We start from the raw sequence: 19343 nt of genomic DNA on the forward strand, positions 1-19343 counted from the left end.
CACACACACACGCACATGCGTACGCGCACACGCACACACACACACACACGCACACGCACGCACGCACACGCACACACACAGAGACACACACACACAGACACACACACACACACACACACACACACACACACACAGAGGTATAAATAGAAACCTGTATGTTTGTTTCTGTATGCAGACACATGATTATCTTCCCCCTGTCTCTGTCTCCCCCTCCCCCCTCCTCCTCCCTCCCTCCCTCTCTCCTAGAATACTAATGTGTGTTTCTCAGCCTCAACCTTCCTTAACATGACTCAAAGCACCCCCCCTCTACCCCCCCACCCCCCCTCTACCCCCCACCCCCCCTTCACCCCTCCCCCACCCCCCCTTCACCCCTCCCTCACCCTCTCCTTCTCTCCATCTGTCCCTCATTCTTAGTGCAAGGCGACTATGTTGTAGAAATACACAATTGCCTAAATGCAACCCTTCTCATCTCCCTTGTGCATGTTATTCCCCACCGCCTGTAGACGTGTGTGTTTGATACAGAGCCATCCCTGCTATTCCATCCCATGCATCACAATGAGCCCATCCCCTGGTTTCTGCCTCCTCCAGCCTGGCCTGGTGTGTGTGCATCGGGTGTACGTCTTGATATCAACAGGGTCTGACTGGAGGAGGGAGCTGTGGTGGTACGTGTGTTGTTTGTCTCTGGGAGGGAATAGAAGCAGAGGGAGAGAGTTTAAGGACTCTGTCTTACATTGTCATCCCCTACATCACCTCAGCCGCTCCTCGATGAATCACTGTCTGGGTTTATATGCTTACTGTGTGAGTGAGATGGAGGGAGACAGGAGGAGGAGAGTGAGATGGAGGGAGACAGGAGGAGGAGAGTGAGATGGAGAGAGAGAGAGAGAGAGGGAGAGAGAGAGGGAGATATGAAGTATGTCTGGTGGATAGAATGACAAATCGGATATTTCCATTTTATGCTAAAGGTTAATATTGCTACAAAATAAACTACATACACTGAAATAAATGAGGGTTGTGTTTGGAATAATTACCCGTTGTTTGTCATCATTTCTATTTCAAATATTTCAGCTAATACCTGTAGATGGAGGTGTAACCTTCCCATTTCAACTGTCACAGTCCAAACAGACTTCATATCACCATGATCCAAAGTGTTACACTATAGTTGGTGCTTCACAGGGTTCACACACATTCACTGACTGACTGGCTGACTGGCTGACTGGCTGACTGACTGACTGGCTGGCTGGAGGCTCCAGTATCACACAGCACAGCACTCGATCTGTGTGTGTGTGTGTGTGTGTGTGTGTGTGTGTGTGTGTGTGTGTGTGTGTGTGTGTGTGTGCGTGACTGTGACTGTGTGAGTGAGTGTGACGAAGGTAGGGGAGAGAGAGAGAGAGAGAGAGAAGCAGAGCAAGAAAGGAAGGGACAGAGAGAGAGAGAGAGAGAGAGAGAGAGAGAGTGGGAGACACACATGCACAGACAGGCTCTCCACACACACACACACACACACACACACACACACACACACACACACACACACATACGGAGCGAGACAAGCGGAGGGAGAGGAGAGCGAGAGGATGTCTGGTGAAAGGCGGACGCTTCCTTGCTTGTTTCCAGGGTCGCTGTGAGACACCATGGGCTGCATTGGCTCCAGAACGATCAGTAAGACCGTATTTACCCCTTCCGCTGTACCAGGGAGGGAGGGGGGGTGGGGGGGTGGACAGGGCTGAGGGGGGGGGGCGGGGGGGTCCCTCGGTTTCTCCTCTGAGGTGGTACGTTTCTATGGAGACGTGCCGGTTATTAGCGAGGCTCTGCGTCCGAGGCTAGACACTGTGTTTAATGTTACTGAGAGAGAGAGAGAGAGAGAGAGAGAGAGAGAGGGAGGGAGAGAGAGACAGGGGGAGAGAGAGAGAGAGTGAGGGAGAGAGAGAGAGACAGGGGGAGAGAGAGAGAGAGAGAGAGAGAGAGAGAGAGGGAGAGAGACAGGGGGAGAGAGAGAGAGAGAGAGAGAGAGGGAGAGAGACAGGGGGAGAGAGAGGGAGAGAGTGAGAGACAGAGAGAGTGAGAGGGAGAGGGAGAGTAGGGGCAATGTGACAGAGAGGTGAAACAGGACAGAGTCGCTACGGAGAGGAATATGTAAGGAGGTTGACATTCAGATTCACATGCATGAGTGTGTGTGTGTGTGTGAATATGTGAGGAGGTTGACATTCAGATTCACATGCATTACGGGCTGTGTGTCCGTGTCCGTGTGTGTGTGTGTGTGTGTGTGTGTGTGTGTGTGTTGTATGAGAAACAGTGGGATTCGGGGAGACCGAGGGACTGAAACAGCGTGATGACAGAGGTTGTTTAGAATAATCACACAGGGGAGGCAGATGAGAGGATAGACAGAGAGAGAGAGAGAGAGAGGGAGAGAGAGAGAGAGAGAGAGAGAGGGAGAGAGATTGTGTTTTGAAAGAAAGAAAGGGAGAGGGGAATGATGAGAAATGCTGTTAGCGGTGTCTGCATGGTGTACTGTTGCGTGTATAAATAGTGATGGAGAGAAAGAGAGAAGGAGAGAGAAAGAGAAGAAGAGAGAAAGAGAGGAGAGAGAAAGGGAAGAAGAGAGAAGGAGAGAAGGAGAGAGAAAGGGAAGAAGAGAGAAGGAGAGAGAGAAAGAGAGAAGGAGAGAGAAAGGGAAGAAGAGAGAAGGAGAGAAAGAAGGAGAGCAGACCCACTGAATTTCATTACGGAGGAAGGGAAGGATATCGGAGGAAATGAGCTGTTTTGTGTGTGTGTGCGTGTGTGTACAGTATGTGTGTGTGTGCGTGTGTGTACAGTATGTGTGTGTGTGTGTGTGCGTGTGTGTACAGTATGTGTGTGTGTACAGTATGTGTGTGTGTGTGTGTGTGCGTGTGTGTACAGTATGTGTGTGTGTACAGTATGTGTGTGTGTGTGTGTGTGCGTGTGTGTACAGTATGTGTGTGTGTATAGTATGTGTGTATGTGTGTGTGTGTGTATGTGTATGTGTGTGTGTGTGTGTGTGTGTGTGTGTGTGTGTGCTCTCCTCCTGTTTAACTGCTGCTCAGCCTTGACAGTGCTAAGGTCACGGCTGTGTTTGAGCACAACCGTCTCTGTGAGGACGCGTCACACAGGGTCACACCACAGCTAAGCGCACACTCAGTGCATTTAAGGTTAGGAAGCACAAAATGGACACACACACACACACACACACACACACACACACACACACACACACAGACATATATTCTCTCTCTCTCACACACACACACACACACACACACACACACACACACACACACACACAGGGAGCTGGAGTATGACCTGCATTGGATGAGTCATTCTCACGGTGGACTCAGGTGGTGAGCCCGGATGCGGCCCACATGTAGGTCAACTCCACAAAGTCAAGGCCGGCCGTGGCCACGACAGGCAGGCATACGCTCTGGTCAGGGGCTGAAGCCTGCTGCTGAAGCCTGCTGCTGAAGTCCGGGGCTGAAGCCTGGTGCTGAAGCCTGGTGCTGAAGTCTGGGGCTGAAGTCTGGGGCTGAAGTCTGGGGCTGAAGTCTGGGACTGAAGCCTGCTGATGAAACCATATGAAACCATCATCTGGATCTCAAACATGCTGTCTGGTATGACAGGGCAGGGCAGTTGTTGGTGTTGCCTGGTGTTGTTTGGTTTCAGCAGAAGTACTGAGAGAGAGAGACTGAGAGAGACTGAGAGAGACTGAGAGAGAGAGAGACTGAGAGAGAGAGAGAGAGACTGAGAGAGACTGAGAGAGAGAGAGACTGAGAGAGAGAGAGAGAGACTGAGAGAGACAGAGAGAGAGAGAGACTGAGAGAGAGAGAGAGAGAGAGACTGACATGTGAAATCCTTCCTGAGGGAGGCTCGCCGCCGGGGATGAATGGATTCAGTGAAGGGATGAAGGTGATGGAGGAGATGGAGGAGATGGAGGAGATGGAGGTGATGGAGGGGATGGAGGAGATGGAGGTGATGGAGGCGGAGGAGGTGATGGAGGGGATGGAGGTGATGGTGATGGAGGAGGTGATGGAGGGGGAGGAGGTGATGGAGGTGATGGAGGGGGAGGAGGTGATGGAGGTGATAGAGGGGGAGGAGGGGGAGGAGGTGATGGAGGGGGAGGAGGTGATGGAGGTGATGGAGGAGATGGAGGTGATGGAGGGGGAGGTGATGGAGGTGATGGAGGAGGTGATGGAGGAGGTGATGGAGGGGATGGAGGTGATGGAGGTGATGGAGGAGATGGAGGAGGTGATGGAGGAGGTGATGGAGGAGATGGAGGAGGTGATGGAGGAGGTGATGGAGGAGATGGAGGAGATGATGGAGGAGGTGATGGAGGAGATGGAGGGGATGGCGGTGATGGAGGGGGAGGAGGTGTGACCTTTGACTGTCATTGAGCCTGTGGGATGTGTAGAATGTGGAACTACTTTGCTGGCCTGGCTGTTTGGAGATAAATGACTGTATGAAAATGCTTGGTAGAGACTAGGTGTGTGTGTGTGTGTGTCTGTGTGTGTGTGTGTGTGTGTGTGTGTGTGTGTGTGTGTGTGTGTGTGCGTGTCTGTGTGCGGTTGCGTGTGCGTGTGTGTGTGTGTGTGTGTGTCAGTGTGCATTGCATTTGGAGCAAAAACAAGATTATAGTTTTTCCTTCTCACTCTGACTGTCTATTTATACAGAGTTTATTAATTTCTCTATAGTTTAGTTCTGGATGATTTATCTCTACATCTTCATCTCTCTCTCTCTCTGTCAAGGTTTGCTTCTGCGGAAGCAACACATGGCAATCTGCAAAATATGCTGCAAATATATCATACTGTGTGAGTCATAAAGAATTATAACTAAGCACCAATATCAGAGATATCTTCAGTCCCCCAGTGACTCACTCAGTACAGCAGCACCTCCGGCTGCCTGCCGCACTCAGATCTGTCGCGTGAACCGAGGCACATTTCTTGAGAGAAACAGCCATTGTCAGATTCTATATATAGACTGTGGTTCACAGTGAGGTTGATGACTGGGAGGGAGAGGAGACATGTACAGTCGATATGGGTCACCAGAACCAGCACACAGAACCACGGCGCTCTAGGAGAGGTTCTGGGGGACCCGTCCCACGGGGACACCCCTGCATCGTCTGTCTGACTGTTCTGGCCGAGGTGTTCTCCAGTGGACGTCCACTCATTCCTGGCCTCCCCAACCTTGTGTGAGAAGATCAACAAACAACAGCACACCCACAGGTTACCGTGACACCCACAGGTTACCACGACAACCCACAGGTTACCACGACAACCTTTCACATACAGATCGATAGACATCGATCCCTCGCCTACCCTGTCACCCGCCTCATTTGTTTTCATTGGTTTGTTCTCCTCCGGCTTGTTTGTGTTTGTGTGTGAAGGTGCTGAGGCGGTCAGCCGGTGTCGTTGACAGCAGCAGCAGCAGAGCTGTCCGGGTGCCAAGCTTCAGCTGTCGTTCTATTGGTCTCATTTATCAAACAGAGTCTGTTGTTAACGAGGGTCGAATGGCCGCCGCTGTTAGGTTTCACGTTTCTCTCGGCCTCGTTGAATGGATGAGGAGGGCGAGACCTCCTGCGAGACCGATGAACAGCAGAGTTCCTGAGTCTTATTTCCAGGGCAAAGTCCTGACCCGACGGTGCTTTTGGCCCGCGTCCCGCTGTCCCCTGGGGTTCTGTTAGCACCTGGCTTGTTTGTTGTTCCTCCGAGTGTCTTTGACATATTACATTACAAAGGAATGCCCCCAAATATTGATTTCATTAAAAGTGCTGACAGACTGACTGATGCATGCTGGGTATCGAGTGGAGCACGCCAGCTGTGTCACATGACCTGACTGACGACTCACACGGTGGACAGGAGGGGCGAGGTGATTGGTCGATGTGACGACTCACACGGTGGACAGGAGGGGCGAGGTGATTGGTCGATGTGACGACTCACACGGTGGACAGGAGGGGCGAGGTGATTGGTCGATGTGACGACTCACACGGTGGACAGGAGGGCGAGGTGATTGGTCGACGGGTTGATTGATAAGGGGACATGCATAGAGCAGCTGACCTATAGAGGAGGACTGCAAAAGGGCAGAGAGAGAGAGAGAGAGAGAGAGAGACAGAGAGATGGAGAGATGGAGACAGAGAGAGAGAGAGAGATGGAGAGATGGAGACAGAGAGAGAGAGGGAGACAGAGAGAGAGAGAGAGAGAGAGATACAGAGAGAGAAAGAGAGAGAGAGAGAGAGAGAGAGACAGAGAGATGGAGAGATGGAGACAGAGAGAGAGAGAGAGAGAGAGAGATGGAGAGATGGAGACAGAGAGAGAGAGAGAGATGGAGAGAGGGAGACAGAGAGAGAGAGAGAGAGAGAGATACAGAGAGAGAAAGAGAGAGAGAGTAAAGTCTAAATAAAAAACAAGGATGTTTAATAATGCATCAAACTTATATCGAGCTTTTCTAAAACCCAAAGTCGCTTTACAAAAATAAGTGAACGCCACAGACAGGAAGAAAATGAATGAATTAAAATGAATAAAAAAAATGTTGGGAAAATGTTGTTAGGTGGGTCTGAATGCTGAGGGTGGTTTCACTTCTGTTTTTGATTCGCAAAACTTATGTGGGTTAAAGAACAGACAGACAGACAGACAGACAGACACACAGACAGACAGACAGACAGACAGACAGACAGACAGACAGACAGACAGACACACAGACAGACACACAGACAGACAGACAGACAGACAGACAGACAGACAGACAGACAGACAGGTGAAAGAGGGGATGGATAGAGGGATGGATAGAGGGATGGATAGAGGGATGGATAGATCAATAAGAGCAGGGGAGGCTGCTGGAAGTAGAAATCGGAGGACGGGCTCATTGTAATGCATGGAATGGAATGAGGAACGGTATCATTGTTTTTGAGTTTAGATACAGGTGGATTTTTAGTAGATCAGAAGATCTAGACGCTTCAGAAGAGTGTTCGCTTGACCTCCCTCATCACAATAAGGCTTCAAGAGGCTGCCTTTAGCCATTACCTCAGAGTGTGTCTGTGTGTGTGTGTGTGTGTGTGGGGGGGGGGGGGAATGATTCAGAGGGAGACGCCTGAGCTCCAACATGGGCTCGAAGGAACTGTTGTTTACATGGACGCCATCTTGTGTTCGCCACATCGTTGGAGGAACCTGATTCTACACCGAAGACAGGAACAGCGTCCGATCTGAGGCTAAACAGGGGGAAGTGATGCAAGCGGCGCCAACCAGGGCTGGACTTTCTGAGACAAGTGGTGATGCAAGGATGAAATCACCCCTCGCCCGGAGACAGTCACTGCAATCGCCAACGGAGAGCCTCAGACGAACGGCAAACAACTGAGAAGGGTGCTGACGCTACGTGCCCGACCTCTCCAATGTCTTACGGCCGCTGATGGAACTGCCACGTCCACGTCCACGTTACTGTCTGTTCTTTAACCTTCTCTCATCTATCTGGACATCCTACCCTCTGACCATATTTTATCCATCTGCCCATCCTGCTATCTCACTTTCTTTCAACTATCCAGCCATCATCCTTTCCCACACGTGGGATATCTCCCAAACGGACAAGCTGACCGTCACCTGAGCTCCTGTCTGACCCTGTCCGAGCCAATGCATGAGAGTGTGGCAAAGCTCAACACGGGCCAAAACCTTCAGACAACCTTCAGACAACCTTCAGACAACCTTCAGACAACCTTGCCGCCCCCGCAGAGAGAATCCGGCTGGCCAAACCTGGACTAGGTTATAGACAATGACGCAACAGCTAAACAATCCTCCAAGAAGTTCTACTAACATAAACACTCGACCAGGCTTCTCCTGCCACTTGCCTTAGGGGACAGAGTTTGACTCCACTTGCCTTAGGGGACAGAGTTTGACTCCACTTGCCTTGGGGGACAGAGTTTGACTCTGCTTGCCTTAGGGGACAGAGTTTGCTGCCTTTTATTTGTTACGTACATCGCATACAGCCGTAATTGACATGGTGAAATACTTTGGGATCTTGCACCTCGATCAACAACAGTCAAAAACAATAAACACATCAACAATACAATATAATGTAGTAATAATAAACCAGTGACATTAGTAGTGCATCAGGGTGTTGTGTAAGTAGCAGCAGTAATGACTGTAGTAATAACAATAGTAATAACAATAGTAATTAAGTAATTGAGTGCTGCTTCTCATTTCCTTTGTAATCTTGGAGTGCCAGTTCCAGAAGTCTCTGGGGTGTGAGTAGCTGATGGAGGCATCGGTCCTCCAGTCCCCTCGGGAGTGAACTCAGCTGTAGTTAAAGACAGGAGCTGCATCTCAGGAGTCTGCCTCTGATTAAGATGTGGCCATTAGATATTCAAGAATAAATGTCTCAATATGCAATTGTATTTGACTCCCTGTTATGACATAGTGCAAGAATGTTCAATGTTAGACACAACAAAGAGGTCTTAAGTAAATTGCTTTTTCAACTTAGTTCAGTCAGGGCTCTTGTGGTCTGTCAGGAAGAGCAGCTTCTGCATGAGTACCACCTAACAGGGATCCTGATGAACCAAACTAAACATCTTAATGACAGTCGATGATCAAGAGATACAGTAGGTCACATCAAACTGTCATTCCAGGCCTTCTTTACGTCCTCTGTGTATCTATAACAGCAGCACGTAATGACACACACTCGTTTTCCTAAACGTGCTAACAGTTGGTGCGGATAATGAATCTAATTTTAGTGCTTTGTGTGAATGTCAGCGCAAATGTTGTAGAAGGCTGGCAGCTGCACTCGACCAGCATGTAAAGGTTGCATACGCTCCGTTTCATGTTTTTCTCTGCTGTCTCTTTCCAGCGGTGGACGCAGTTCCAGTCCAGAAGGATGGGGCGCAGGTAAGATGGCATTTAAATACACGTTCTACCCCCCCCCCCCCCACCACCACCACCACCAACACCCCAAACTGTCTGTATTTCCAACCATTTTGGCTCTACCCCCAAGTGTCCTTACCCATTGACATGAGTCAATGGAATCTGGAGCCAAGATGGCCTCTGAGGAAAGTGTAGTTTAGACTAGTGAAACTGAGCTTGACGTACTCGAGCTGCCTCCTATACTGGAATGCTGTGATGTATAACGTTGCTCTGACAAGGTTTGTATACAACGTCCCTGTGAGGTCACCTGAGCCCGTCCCCACGGCCCAGACCATTAACACACTATTCTTCATCTCCGCTCCAGGGAGGATCCATCCATTCTCCTCCCTTACCACTGTTGTTTTTGTTGTTGTTGTTGTTGTTGTTGTTGTTGTTGTTGTTTTCTCTTTTAAAGGGTTGGTTCAGGATTATCGTTAGGTGGTTCCTTACCTTGAAATAAGTCTCTGGACCAGGAGATCTTTAATCCAGGGTTCTGGGTTGTTTAAACAGCCACTACTAACTTCAGCTAACTTTAGCCACCGCTAACAAAAGAACTATGGGAATAGGGGCTCAAAATGTGTTTTTAGCATTTGTGGCCAAATCACCTCAAAGTAACCATGTCAGGAGAAACTTCAATGTTCGTAGTTGTTTAAATAGCCATGGATTAAAGTTTCTCCTGGTCCATAGATCACTTTGAAGAACCACCTGACTATAAATTGAAAAATCCTGAGCCAACCCTTTAAGCCACTGTAAGAGGGCTCTGAACTGCAACACACAATAGGCTCTTTTTAATAAACAAGAAAGACCTCCACAGAACCAATGCTTATGGAGCCTGTGCTAACTCAGTGAACTCGTAAGCTCTTTGAAAACGTCCCAAATCATTGTTTGATGTCACATGTTCGAAAACACAGTATGGCTTTGACACCTACGTTTGATTCGGATGGAGAGATGACTCCATATACTTCTGGATATGGAGGAAGTTGATTGTCGGTCCCTATCTCTGAACCCTCCCTCAATCCTCACTCACAAGATATATAAATGTTTATGACTCAAAGTCTGATATCACCACTGCAGCCCCAGCCTATCACACGCAAGGTTAGGGACTGTGTGCAGGGCCCTGCACTGAGGAGAGTTTGACGGCTAACCCTGATGCCATTGGCCAATTGAGACACAGTGCATCGTCAGGGGAACCTGTTCCCAGAAGCCCCTGCGGCCTGTTGCTAGGAAGTCCCAAGGACGCTGACGTCAGCCTCCTTGTTCGTCCTTCCTGTTAATTCCAATTTGACAAATGATAAATAATTTCTGGTGGCGTCCCTCCACAAGTAAGCGCTGACCCCCCCCCCACACACACACACACACACACACACACACTCCAGTATTGAATTATTCACCATTTTAGTTTTGTCTTCCACCCCAGCTGAGCCTGAAATCCCCCAGGACGGTTGAGCCTTTGTGGTGCTTGCTAAATCATAAATCAGACTCATAGTTTTTTTAAGATTCACTTGACATCGCAATAAACATGAATTAACATCAGAACCCAGAGTACATTGGGATGGAGTCTAATCAGGGGAGGCAGGTGGAGGTAGAAATCGGAGGACGGGCTCATTGAAACGCATGGAACGGAATGGTATCAAACACAACTCCCTCCCTCCCTCCCTCCTCGATGGAACGGAATGAGGATTCCTGTTCTGTGCATTACAATGAGCCCGTCCTCCGATTTCTACCTCCGCCAGCCTCCCCCGAGCCTAGTTCTCTCTGCCAAAACATGCGTCAGGCAGGTCAGCAGCATCATCCAGTTTGGCCTCTCATTGTGCGCAGGTGTTGCTGTTGCCCTGGCAACAACGTCACAGTCGAACCCCAGCGTCCCCTGGTTACCATAACAATAGCTTTGGGCAATCAGCGGCTGATTAGCCAGCTGACGCTACAGCTGAGGACAGAGAAACCACAAACATCAAACCCAGCAACACCAAACAACCAGCTTTTATTTGCCAATCAATCGTCAATCAATCAATCAATCAATCAATCAATCACTGTTTGGAATGTGGTATTTGTCTTCCCCCTTTACCCCCTCTTTGTTGAGCCTCCTCTATACACACACACCAGGGGAGGCTGGCGGAGGTAGAAATCAGAGGACGGAATGGGGAACGGTATCAAACCACGGGATACCATTCCTTATTCCGTTCCATGCGTTACAATGAGTCCGTCCTCTAACTTCTACCACCACCAGCCTCCCCTGATACACACACCCCCTTTCCCCCCCTCCCCCTCCACCCCCCCCAGCATGGGCGTACCGACTTTTCCTGGGAAGGAATCAATGTAAGTCCCGTGCTAATCTCTTCCTCTTCTGCTCTGCCTCTGTCCCCTCCCGTGGTTCGGCTCTCTCTGTAGATAAGCCAACGTTTTGTCCTTCACTTTCTCCCGTCCCCCCGCCCCCCCCCCCCATCCCACCACCTCTGTCCCTCCCTCCCTCCCTCCCTCCCTCTGTCCCTCCCTCCCTCCCTCCCTCCCTCCCTCCCTCTGTCCCTCCCTCCCTCCCTCCCTCCCTCCCTCCCTCCCTCTGTCCCTCCCTCCCTCCCTCCCTCCCTCTACCTTAGTGCCATTCTAATCTACTGTTCTGCCTGCTACGTAGACTCCAGCCAGGAGATAACACGTCATAATCCTACTTTATCTTCCGTGCTAGTTACAGTAGCATGCTAGCTTATACGGTTTATCATATAATTCTGTGTATTAATCATATTAATCACACTGGCCACTGGGTCTGTAGTCCATGAGTGAGCATATCACGCCTTTTCCGGCTCTAGGGGCATAGACCTTTAAAACAATCACTGTGGGTCATGGTGTCTCGTAGTGGTCCGGACGGACCCCCCTGGCTAGTAGCAGGGTAACTGACTGCACTCTGGCAACAACAGAGCTGGGGTCGGTTTCACAAAAGCTTCGAGGCTTAAGAAGTACTTAATTTCTCCGAGCGACCCAGCGACCCAGCCCAGAGGGCGCCAAAAAATAATAAGTGTAAAATTAATGTTTGCAGGTCAATCTTTTGAAATGTGTTTAATGAAGGACTCTGCTGGTCCAGGAGAGGAGTGGGACTGGATTGTCAAAAGAGATGAAGTACTTCTTTAGTGAAGAAACTTTCACCCCAGATAATCCCTGCTTTTCCCAATGTGGAGAAGTGTTGGATAATGTATCTCTTGCTGTGTTTTCCTGTCTATGATGATTTGTTATGGAGACGTATTCTCTGCTCTCTAATAACCTTTTTCATTTGTCATATCTGATAACCCTTTTCACGATATTCAATTCACACCACTTCTCTTGTTTAAATTGACCGGCCTCCGCTACAACCACACACTGTTCAGACAATCATACAGTCCTCCACCACAAAATAAATAACAATCCCTGTCCTCCGTCCATCCCTCTGTTCTTCCCTCTGTTCAGGTCTCCATGGAGGACACAACCTCCATCCTGCCTCTTCCGAAGAGGAACTCCAACGCCTACGGCATCGGCGCTCTGGCTAAGTCCTCTCTGACAGGTGTGTCAGGTGTGTGTCTGTCCTGGTGGTAAACTGACCCCATGTTGGCTCCAACCCAGAGGAGGGATGTGGAGCCAACATGGCCGCCCCCTGTGGGTGCCCTTTTCCCCCTGCTCCACTCCCTGCCCCCTCCATTGATAATGCACGTCAATGACCACTTTGGTCATTGATGGAATCCAATAGATTTTATTTTTTTTACAACAAAAGAAAAGAGACAAAAACAAGTGCAGAAAACCACTTAGCATCTCCTCAGGCATGCTGGGAAATGTAGTGTCTTGTAGTGTTGTTGTTGGGAAATGTAGTGCATTGTAGTGGTGTTGTGAAATGAGGATTTGTGTATTGTTGTGACCTGGCAGTTGATGCTGCAGTATTCTGTGCTTGATGGCATGGAGTCCAGTGTAGGTGTAATATAGTGTTGTTGTTGTTGTTGTTGTTGTTGTTGTTGTTGATGGTGTATTGTGCCGTGTACTGTACTGTACATTAACCCATGAACACCACCTCCTCCATTATCCTCAGTCACATTTGTATCTCTCTTTAGAATCTACAGTTGGTATTCCGTTTTCAAAAACCAACTGTTTTTATCGTTAAACTGTACTGTATTTGACCCAGGCTGCCTGAACCCAGAATGAGGCCCACCGTCGTCCTGTTTATCCAGTTCACACTCATTTGGATTTGTGTTGTTAATATTCCCCCCAACACTTAGACTGAATGAATATGTCCCTCGTTACCAGGAGATATGTGCATTTTAATTAGAGATATGCTGGGGTGCCTCTTCAGTATTGTGTTTACAAGCAAACAATGACTTTTTCAAATGTTTTATGACTCACAAATGAGTCTAATGTGAGCCGTCGTTCACCACAGAGATGGATCCGGCCAACGAGCTTCGACCAACAAACAGACATCTAGTACAGCAATGCAGCGAACCCACATCTACACCAGGGGAGGCTGGTAGAGGTAGAAACCGGAGGACGGGCTCATAGTAATGTTTGGAACGGAATGAGGAATGGTAGCAAGCACGTTCCTCATTAGAATGAGCCCGTCCTCCGATTTCAACCTCCACTAGCCTCCCCTGATCTACACCCATTGGTTCGACCTCCAAGCATCCGAGGCTGAGAGACTTGCATGAGAGGAAGTAGCCTTTTATCTGAAAGTCATGTTAGGATAACAGCACCGCTGCCTCAGAACGTAACACCCCATTAAGCATCGCCATGCTTCTCCCCAGATCATCTCACTTCCTGAAACCTCACTTGGGAGGTGGAATCTTCGCTAACGGAAAGAGAGTTGTAACACGGTGTACCCCCCCCCCCCTCCCCTCCACCACCCACCCCCCTAACTCTACCCCCAACACCCCCCCAACCCTAACCCTCCCCTCCAACCCTAACCCTAAACCTAACCCTAACCCCCCTAACTCTACCCCCCCCACCCCCCCAACCCTAACCCTAACCCCCCCCCCCCCCCCCAACCCTAACCCCACCCCCCCTGTGTAGGTATGAGCCGGTCCATGAAGGACAAGGTGACAAAGCCCACTGCCATGGCTCAGGGCAGGGTGGCTCACATGATCGAGTGGCAGAGCTGGGGCATACCATCGGCCGGGCCGGAGGGGGGCGCGGGCCGGGCCAACCTGCAGCGGGAGAAGGAGAGGCGGATGGAGAACGATCTCTACAGCGACCTCAGCGACGGAGAAAAAGAGGCGCGGTTCGCTGCAGGTCAGAGTGAAAACGAGACGGTTCGATTTACCGAACCAAGTGTATCGGCTTTGAAGAGTTTTGTCACACAAAAATATAAATAGATTTCATCATTGTGGATGTCCTGCGTAGACAATAGAGGCCCAGGGACTATTCCCACCTGAATAAATGTTTACAAATCAAAAGCTAAAAATACAGCCTTCTAGTGAATCACGATTAGGAGAAAGACGTTTCACTCTGTGGAATGTCTCTCTGTCTGTGTCCCCCAGGGATTATGCAGCAGTTTGCCATCTCCCAGGCCACCCTGCTGGGATTCAACTCCTCTACGGATGGAGAGTCCAACCAGGGCAGCGTGGCCCAGCTCAGTGAGGTCAACCAGGAGAGCGTCACCAGCAGAGGTACAGGACTACAAATATGGTCGTCATATGACTACAAATATGGTTGTCATACGACTACAAATATGGTTGTCACAGGACTACAAAACATGGTTGCCGCATGACTACAAACATGGTTGCCATATGACTACAAATATGGTTGTCACTGGACTACAAAACACTGTTGCCATATGACTACAAACATGGTTGCCACATGACTACAAATATGGTTGCCATATGACAAAAAATATGGTTGCCACATGACTACAAATATGGCTGCCACAGGACTACAAACCAGACAACACCACTTATTGTATAATATATATCAGATCATCCAATATCACATTGTGTAATGCACTGAAAATAGAGAAGGACTAGAATTGTTGGAACATGTTAACTAAATTAGCAGGCAGGGTGACATTTTACAGCACACAGCGCTCAATTAATACACAGCACCACGTTCAGCTGGGCAAATATAATTAGTTACACTTCAACCATTTATGTACCAAAGGGAAAACGCACAACAACATATCTGTTATCCTTCCATTTCTAAACCCGGATCAAATTAACTTGTGAGCTCAACGTTCATGCTTTGTCACCTGCGGATCTCTACGTCGTACGGCTGACGGCTTTCAACTTGTTCACTCTGCTTTGATTGATGTCATTTCCTCCCGGTGTGACAGGCCCAGAGTGGAGCGTCAGCTGCTTTATTTAGTGTGAAGAAATGTTCTGTAAATGGCAGCTGTGGCCCGGGGCGGGGTGTTCAGCAGAGGTGTCTGACCTCGTTAGACCTTGAGGAGGCTGTAGGTCAACAGAAGGACTTAGCCTCGCTCTAATGAACACCAGCAGGGGAGGCTGGCCGAGGTGGAAGTCGGAGGAAGGGCTCATTGTAATGCATAGACTCTCCCAGCACTCTCTCCTCCTTTAATACCATCTCTCAAAACCCAGTTTTTTACTGACTTTTTTTACTGTGCTTTTGTTTTTACTTTTTATTTATCTATCTATTATTGCTCTCTCAATGAAATGTAGAGTACTGAGAAAAGCGTTATACTAAATAAATGCATTATTATTATTATTATTATTATATTATAATAATTATAATAATAATAATAATAAGGAATGGTATCAAGCACATGTGCACACAAGGAACTTAAAGTAAAGAAATCTCCACCTAACACCACGTGTCCCTATCCACCACTCTGTGACACCCAACTACTTCCATCGTGCTCTGACTTGAGCGTTAGCTTGTGTCTAACATAACATAGCCCTCATCCCTCCTCTCATCCCTCCTCTTCTCATCCCTCCTCTTCTCATCCCTCCATCCCTCACAGACCAGATGTTGCACCAGTCCACCGCCGACATGTGGCCACACACTTACGTCTCCCAGGGCCTCTACTGCCTCTCCTCCTCCGACGCCTGGGAGCCAATCAGCAACGAGCCCTCGGCCGTGGCCTCCCCTGCCGCCGGGCCCTACGTGGTGACGGGCGGGGCCCCCGGGGAGGGTTACGAGGGGGGCGCGGCGGGCTACGTCCTGCAGCAGCTCAACCTGCAGCAGCAGAACCAGCTCAACCTGCAGCAGCAGAACCAGCTCAACCTGCAGCAGCAGAACCAGCTCAACCTGCAGCAGCAGAACCAGCTCCACTTCCACCAGCAACAACAGCTGCTGCAGTACCAGCAGCAGCAGGTGAGGCCGGAGAAGCACTGCCCGTCAGGGGAGGCTGGTGGAGGTAGACATCGGAGGACGGGGCTCATTGTAATGCACAGAACGGAATGAGGAATGATATCAAACGCAACGCGTGTGCACAACTCATTAGGCTAGATGTAGTTGCTAAGCTAGTTGCTAAGAGTAATCTATGACTCATACCTCCCCGAGCTAGTGGCTCTTGGGTCATAGAGAGGTTGGTATGGTAGTGAAGGGACATGTTGTACCTGGAGTATATTTGAACCAACTGATTTGAACCCCCCCCCCCCATATGACCCCCCCATCCCTCCCACCCCCCCCCATCCCTCCCACTCCTGTGTTACCCCCCCCCCCCCACCCCCACCCCCCCCCCGTGTCCCCCCTTTCACAGTCAATGGAGCACAGGCTACAGAGCGCCTCCCACTCTCTCCAAGCCACGCCCAACAGCACGATCCACAGCCTAGGCCCGCCCACCCACCCCCGCCTGGCTGACCTATGGGGCGCAGGACAGCTGGAGGCCCACCAACTCGAGGTTGTCGGGCAGATGAGCGGGCCAATTGCAGACATGGTCGGTGGTGTGGTCAAGACGGTGGGGGAGGAGCCAGAAGCAGAGAGGGAATGCATTCCGGAGCAGCAGGAAGAGGAGGAGACTAAGGTTGTTGTTGAAGCGAATGTCTTTAACTTGTAGATAGTTGTTGTTGTTGTTGTTGTTGTTGTTGTGTGGTTTTATTTACGTTGCATATTATGCACATTACCTGGTATTATCTGGCAGCTAACTAGTTAGCTAGTTACAACTACTCTGTTTGAGCTAGCTGCAGACCATCACCCAGACAACCTATTGACTGATCCTCTAAAAATACAGATTGGTGGCCTCGGGGGGTCCAGTGGTCTAGCACCACGGCATGGGGTGGTTCAGTGGTCTAGCACCACGGCCTGGGGTGGTCCAGCACCATGGCCTGGGGTGGTCCAGTGGTCCAGCACCATGGCCTGGGGTGGTCCAGTGGTCCAGCACCATGGCCTGGGGTGGTCTAGTGGTCTAGCACCACGGCATGGGGTGGTCCAGTGGTCTAGCACCATGGCCTGGGGTGGTCCAGTGGTCTACAGTGCACACAAGTCCTTGTCAGCATGGGTTAGAATCCAGCCATTGCCCTGCTGACATACCCTAACCCTTACGTTCCTGTCACTCTTTATATATATATATATTTACCACAAAAAAAATAAAATAAACGTAAAAAATACAGATAGCCTTCCAGTCCCAGATTGAGGATGGTAAACCTTTCTCCTTCCCTGTTTTCACAGGACGAGGTTACGTTAACCTTAGACCCAGAGCCCGTTACCCTGACCCCGTCCCCGCTTCGAGGAGAAAAGACCCCAACGAGCGATAGGAGTCCAGGGCTAGTGCCTGCTGTCGCTGTGGACCGCTCACCCTTCGATGTCACGCCCTGCCTCGTCCAATCACTAGAGGAGAAGGAGGCGGAGGCGGAGGAGGCGTCCATCGTCATGGTGACGAACTGAGGGTCACAGACGGCCAGACACAGAGACTGACGCACAGGAAATACTTATCGAATAATCAACCTATCAAGCTATTCTACTACCCCCCTCCTTGGTATTTACCCACTCTGAGACAGAGGAACAACACAAAGACCTTTTCAGAGAAGAAGAATGTGTTGTGTACAATGACCGATGATGTGGGAAGAGAAGCCGCAGGAGAACGTGGAGACTTCACTCACTGACTAATGAAACCAAGACTTTGTTTTTGTGACACAGAACCGGAGAAAAGGAAGGACAGAGATGAGAGGATTAAGAAAGGAAGGATAGAAGGATGGACAGAGATGAGAGGATTGAGAAAGGAAGGATAGAAGGATGGACAGAGATGAGAGGATTGAGAAAGGAAGGATAGAAGGATGGATAGAAGGAAGGATAGAAGGATGGACAGAGATGAGAGGATTGAGAAAGCAAGGATAGAAGGATGGACAGAGATGAGAGGATTGAGAAAGGAAGGATAGAAGGATGGACAGAGATGAGAGGATTGAGAAAGGAAGGATAGAAGGATGGATAGAAGGAAGGATAGAAGGATGGACAGAGATGAGAGGATTGAGAAAGGAAGGATAGAAGGATGGATAGAAGGAAGGATAGAAGGATGGACAGACCAGTATGATCCAGTGAATCCAGAAACAAACCAAAAGAACGTGCATGCTGTTTAAAGTGATTCCACTCCTACGGTACGGTACGTTACAGTATTCATTACTCAAAATAATAACATATAATGATGATTTTTGTAATAACACAAGAAAGCCACTGAACTAATATGTATTTGTATGTATGTATGTATGTATGTATGTATGAATGTATGTATGTACTGTACTGTATGTATGTACCAGAGGAGGCTGGTGGAGGTAGAAATCAGAGGACAGGCTCATTGTAAATCATGGAACCATGAGGAATGGTCCTCCGATTTCTACCTCCTCTGGTGTGTACATATGTGTGTAAGAATGACTCTACAGTGCACAGTATATGGACTGTATGTATGTAAAAAATATTATCCAAAAGATGGCTCCGCTGTTGTTCATTTGTCCGCCACACACACACACACACACACACACACACACACACACACACACACACACACACACAGCTAACTTTAGCCACCACTAACAAAAAAATCGATGGGAGTGATCTGGATCCAAAATGTTTTTTTCATCACCTCAAAGCGACCTCCAACCATGTCATCTGAGGTGGCTGAGGAGAGGTCATCTGAGGTCACGTGGCTGAGGAGAGGTCATCTGAGGAGAGGTCATCTGAGTAGAGGTCATCTGAGGTCACGTGGCTGAGGAGAGGTCATCTGAGGAGAGGTCATCTGAGGAGAGGTCATCTGAGTAGAGGTCATCTGAGGTCACGTGGCTGAGGAGAGGTCATCTGAGGTCACGTGGCTGAGGAGACGTCTATTTCTGAGCCCCCACCATTCCCATTGATGTTTTGTTAGCTGAAGTTATTAGTGGCTATTTAAACAACCCAGAACCATGGATTAAAGATCTCCTGGTCCATAGACTTCTTTCATGGTAAGGAACCATCTGACAATAAGTTGAAAAATCCTGAACCAACCCTTTAATCGCTGGCCACATGATATATTCAGTGCCCTGCGTAAGTAATGGGACAGTTCAATTGGATCCAAACTTTTGCAGTGTAGAG

At 49.3% G+C, this 19343-nt stretch overlaps 1 protein-coding gene across 1 annotated transcript; it reads left to right on the forward strand.

Annotated features, from left to right (window-relative positions):
• Window positions 1-11180: 11180 nt before the first annotated feature.
• On the forward strand, window positions 11181-17669 carry fam131ba (family with sequence similarity 131 member Ba; the record flags this gene model as incomplete). Its single annotated transcript, XM_083680525.1, has 7 exons — window positions 11181-11204; window positions 12321-12414; window positions 13902-14120; window positions 14369-14497; window positions 15805-16157; window positions 16546-16809; window positions 17454-17669. The coding sequence occupies exons 2-7, from the start codon at window positions 12327-12329 to the stop codon at window positions 17667-17669; spliced, it is 1269 nt and encodes a 422-aa protein (XP_083536651.1). The 5' UTR covers window positions 11181-11204; window positions 12321-12326.
• Window positions 17670-19343: the final 1674 nt, after the last annotated feature.

This window comes from Argentina silus, assembly GCF_951799395.1.
Source record: "Argentina silus genome assembly, chromosome: 11".
Lineage (NCBI taxonomy): Eukaryota > Metazoa > Chordata > Actinopteri > Argentiniformes > Argentinidae > Argentina > Argentina silus.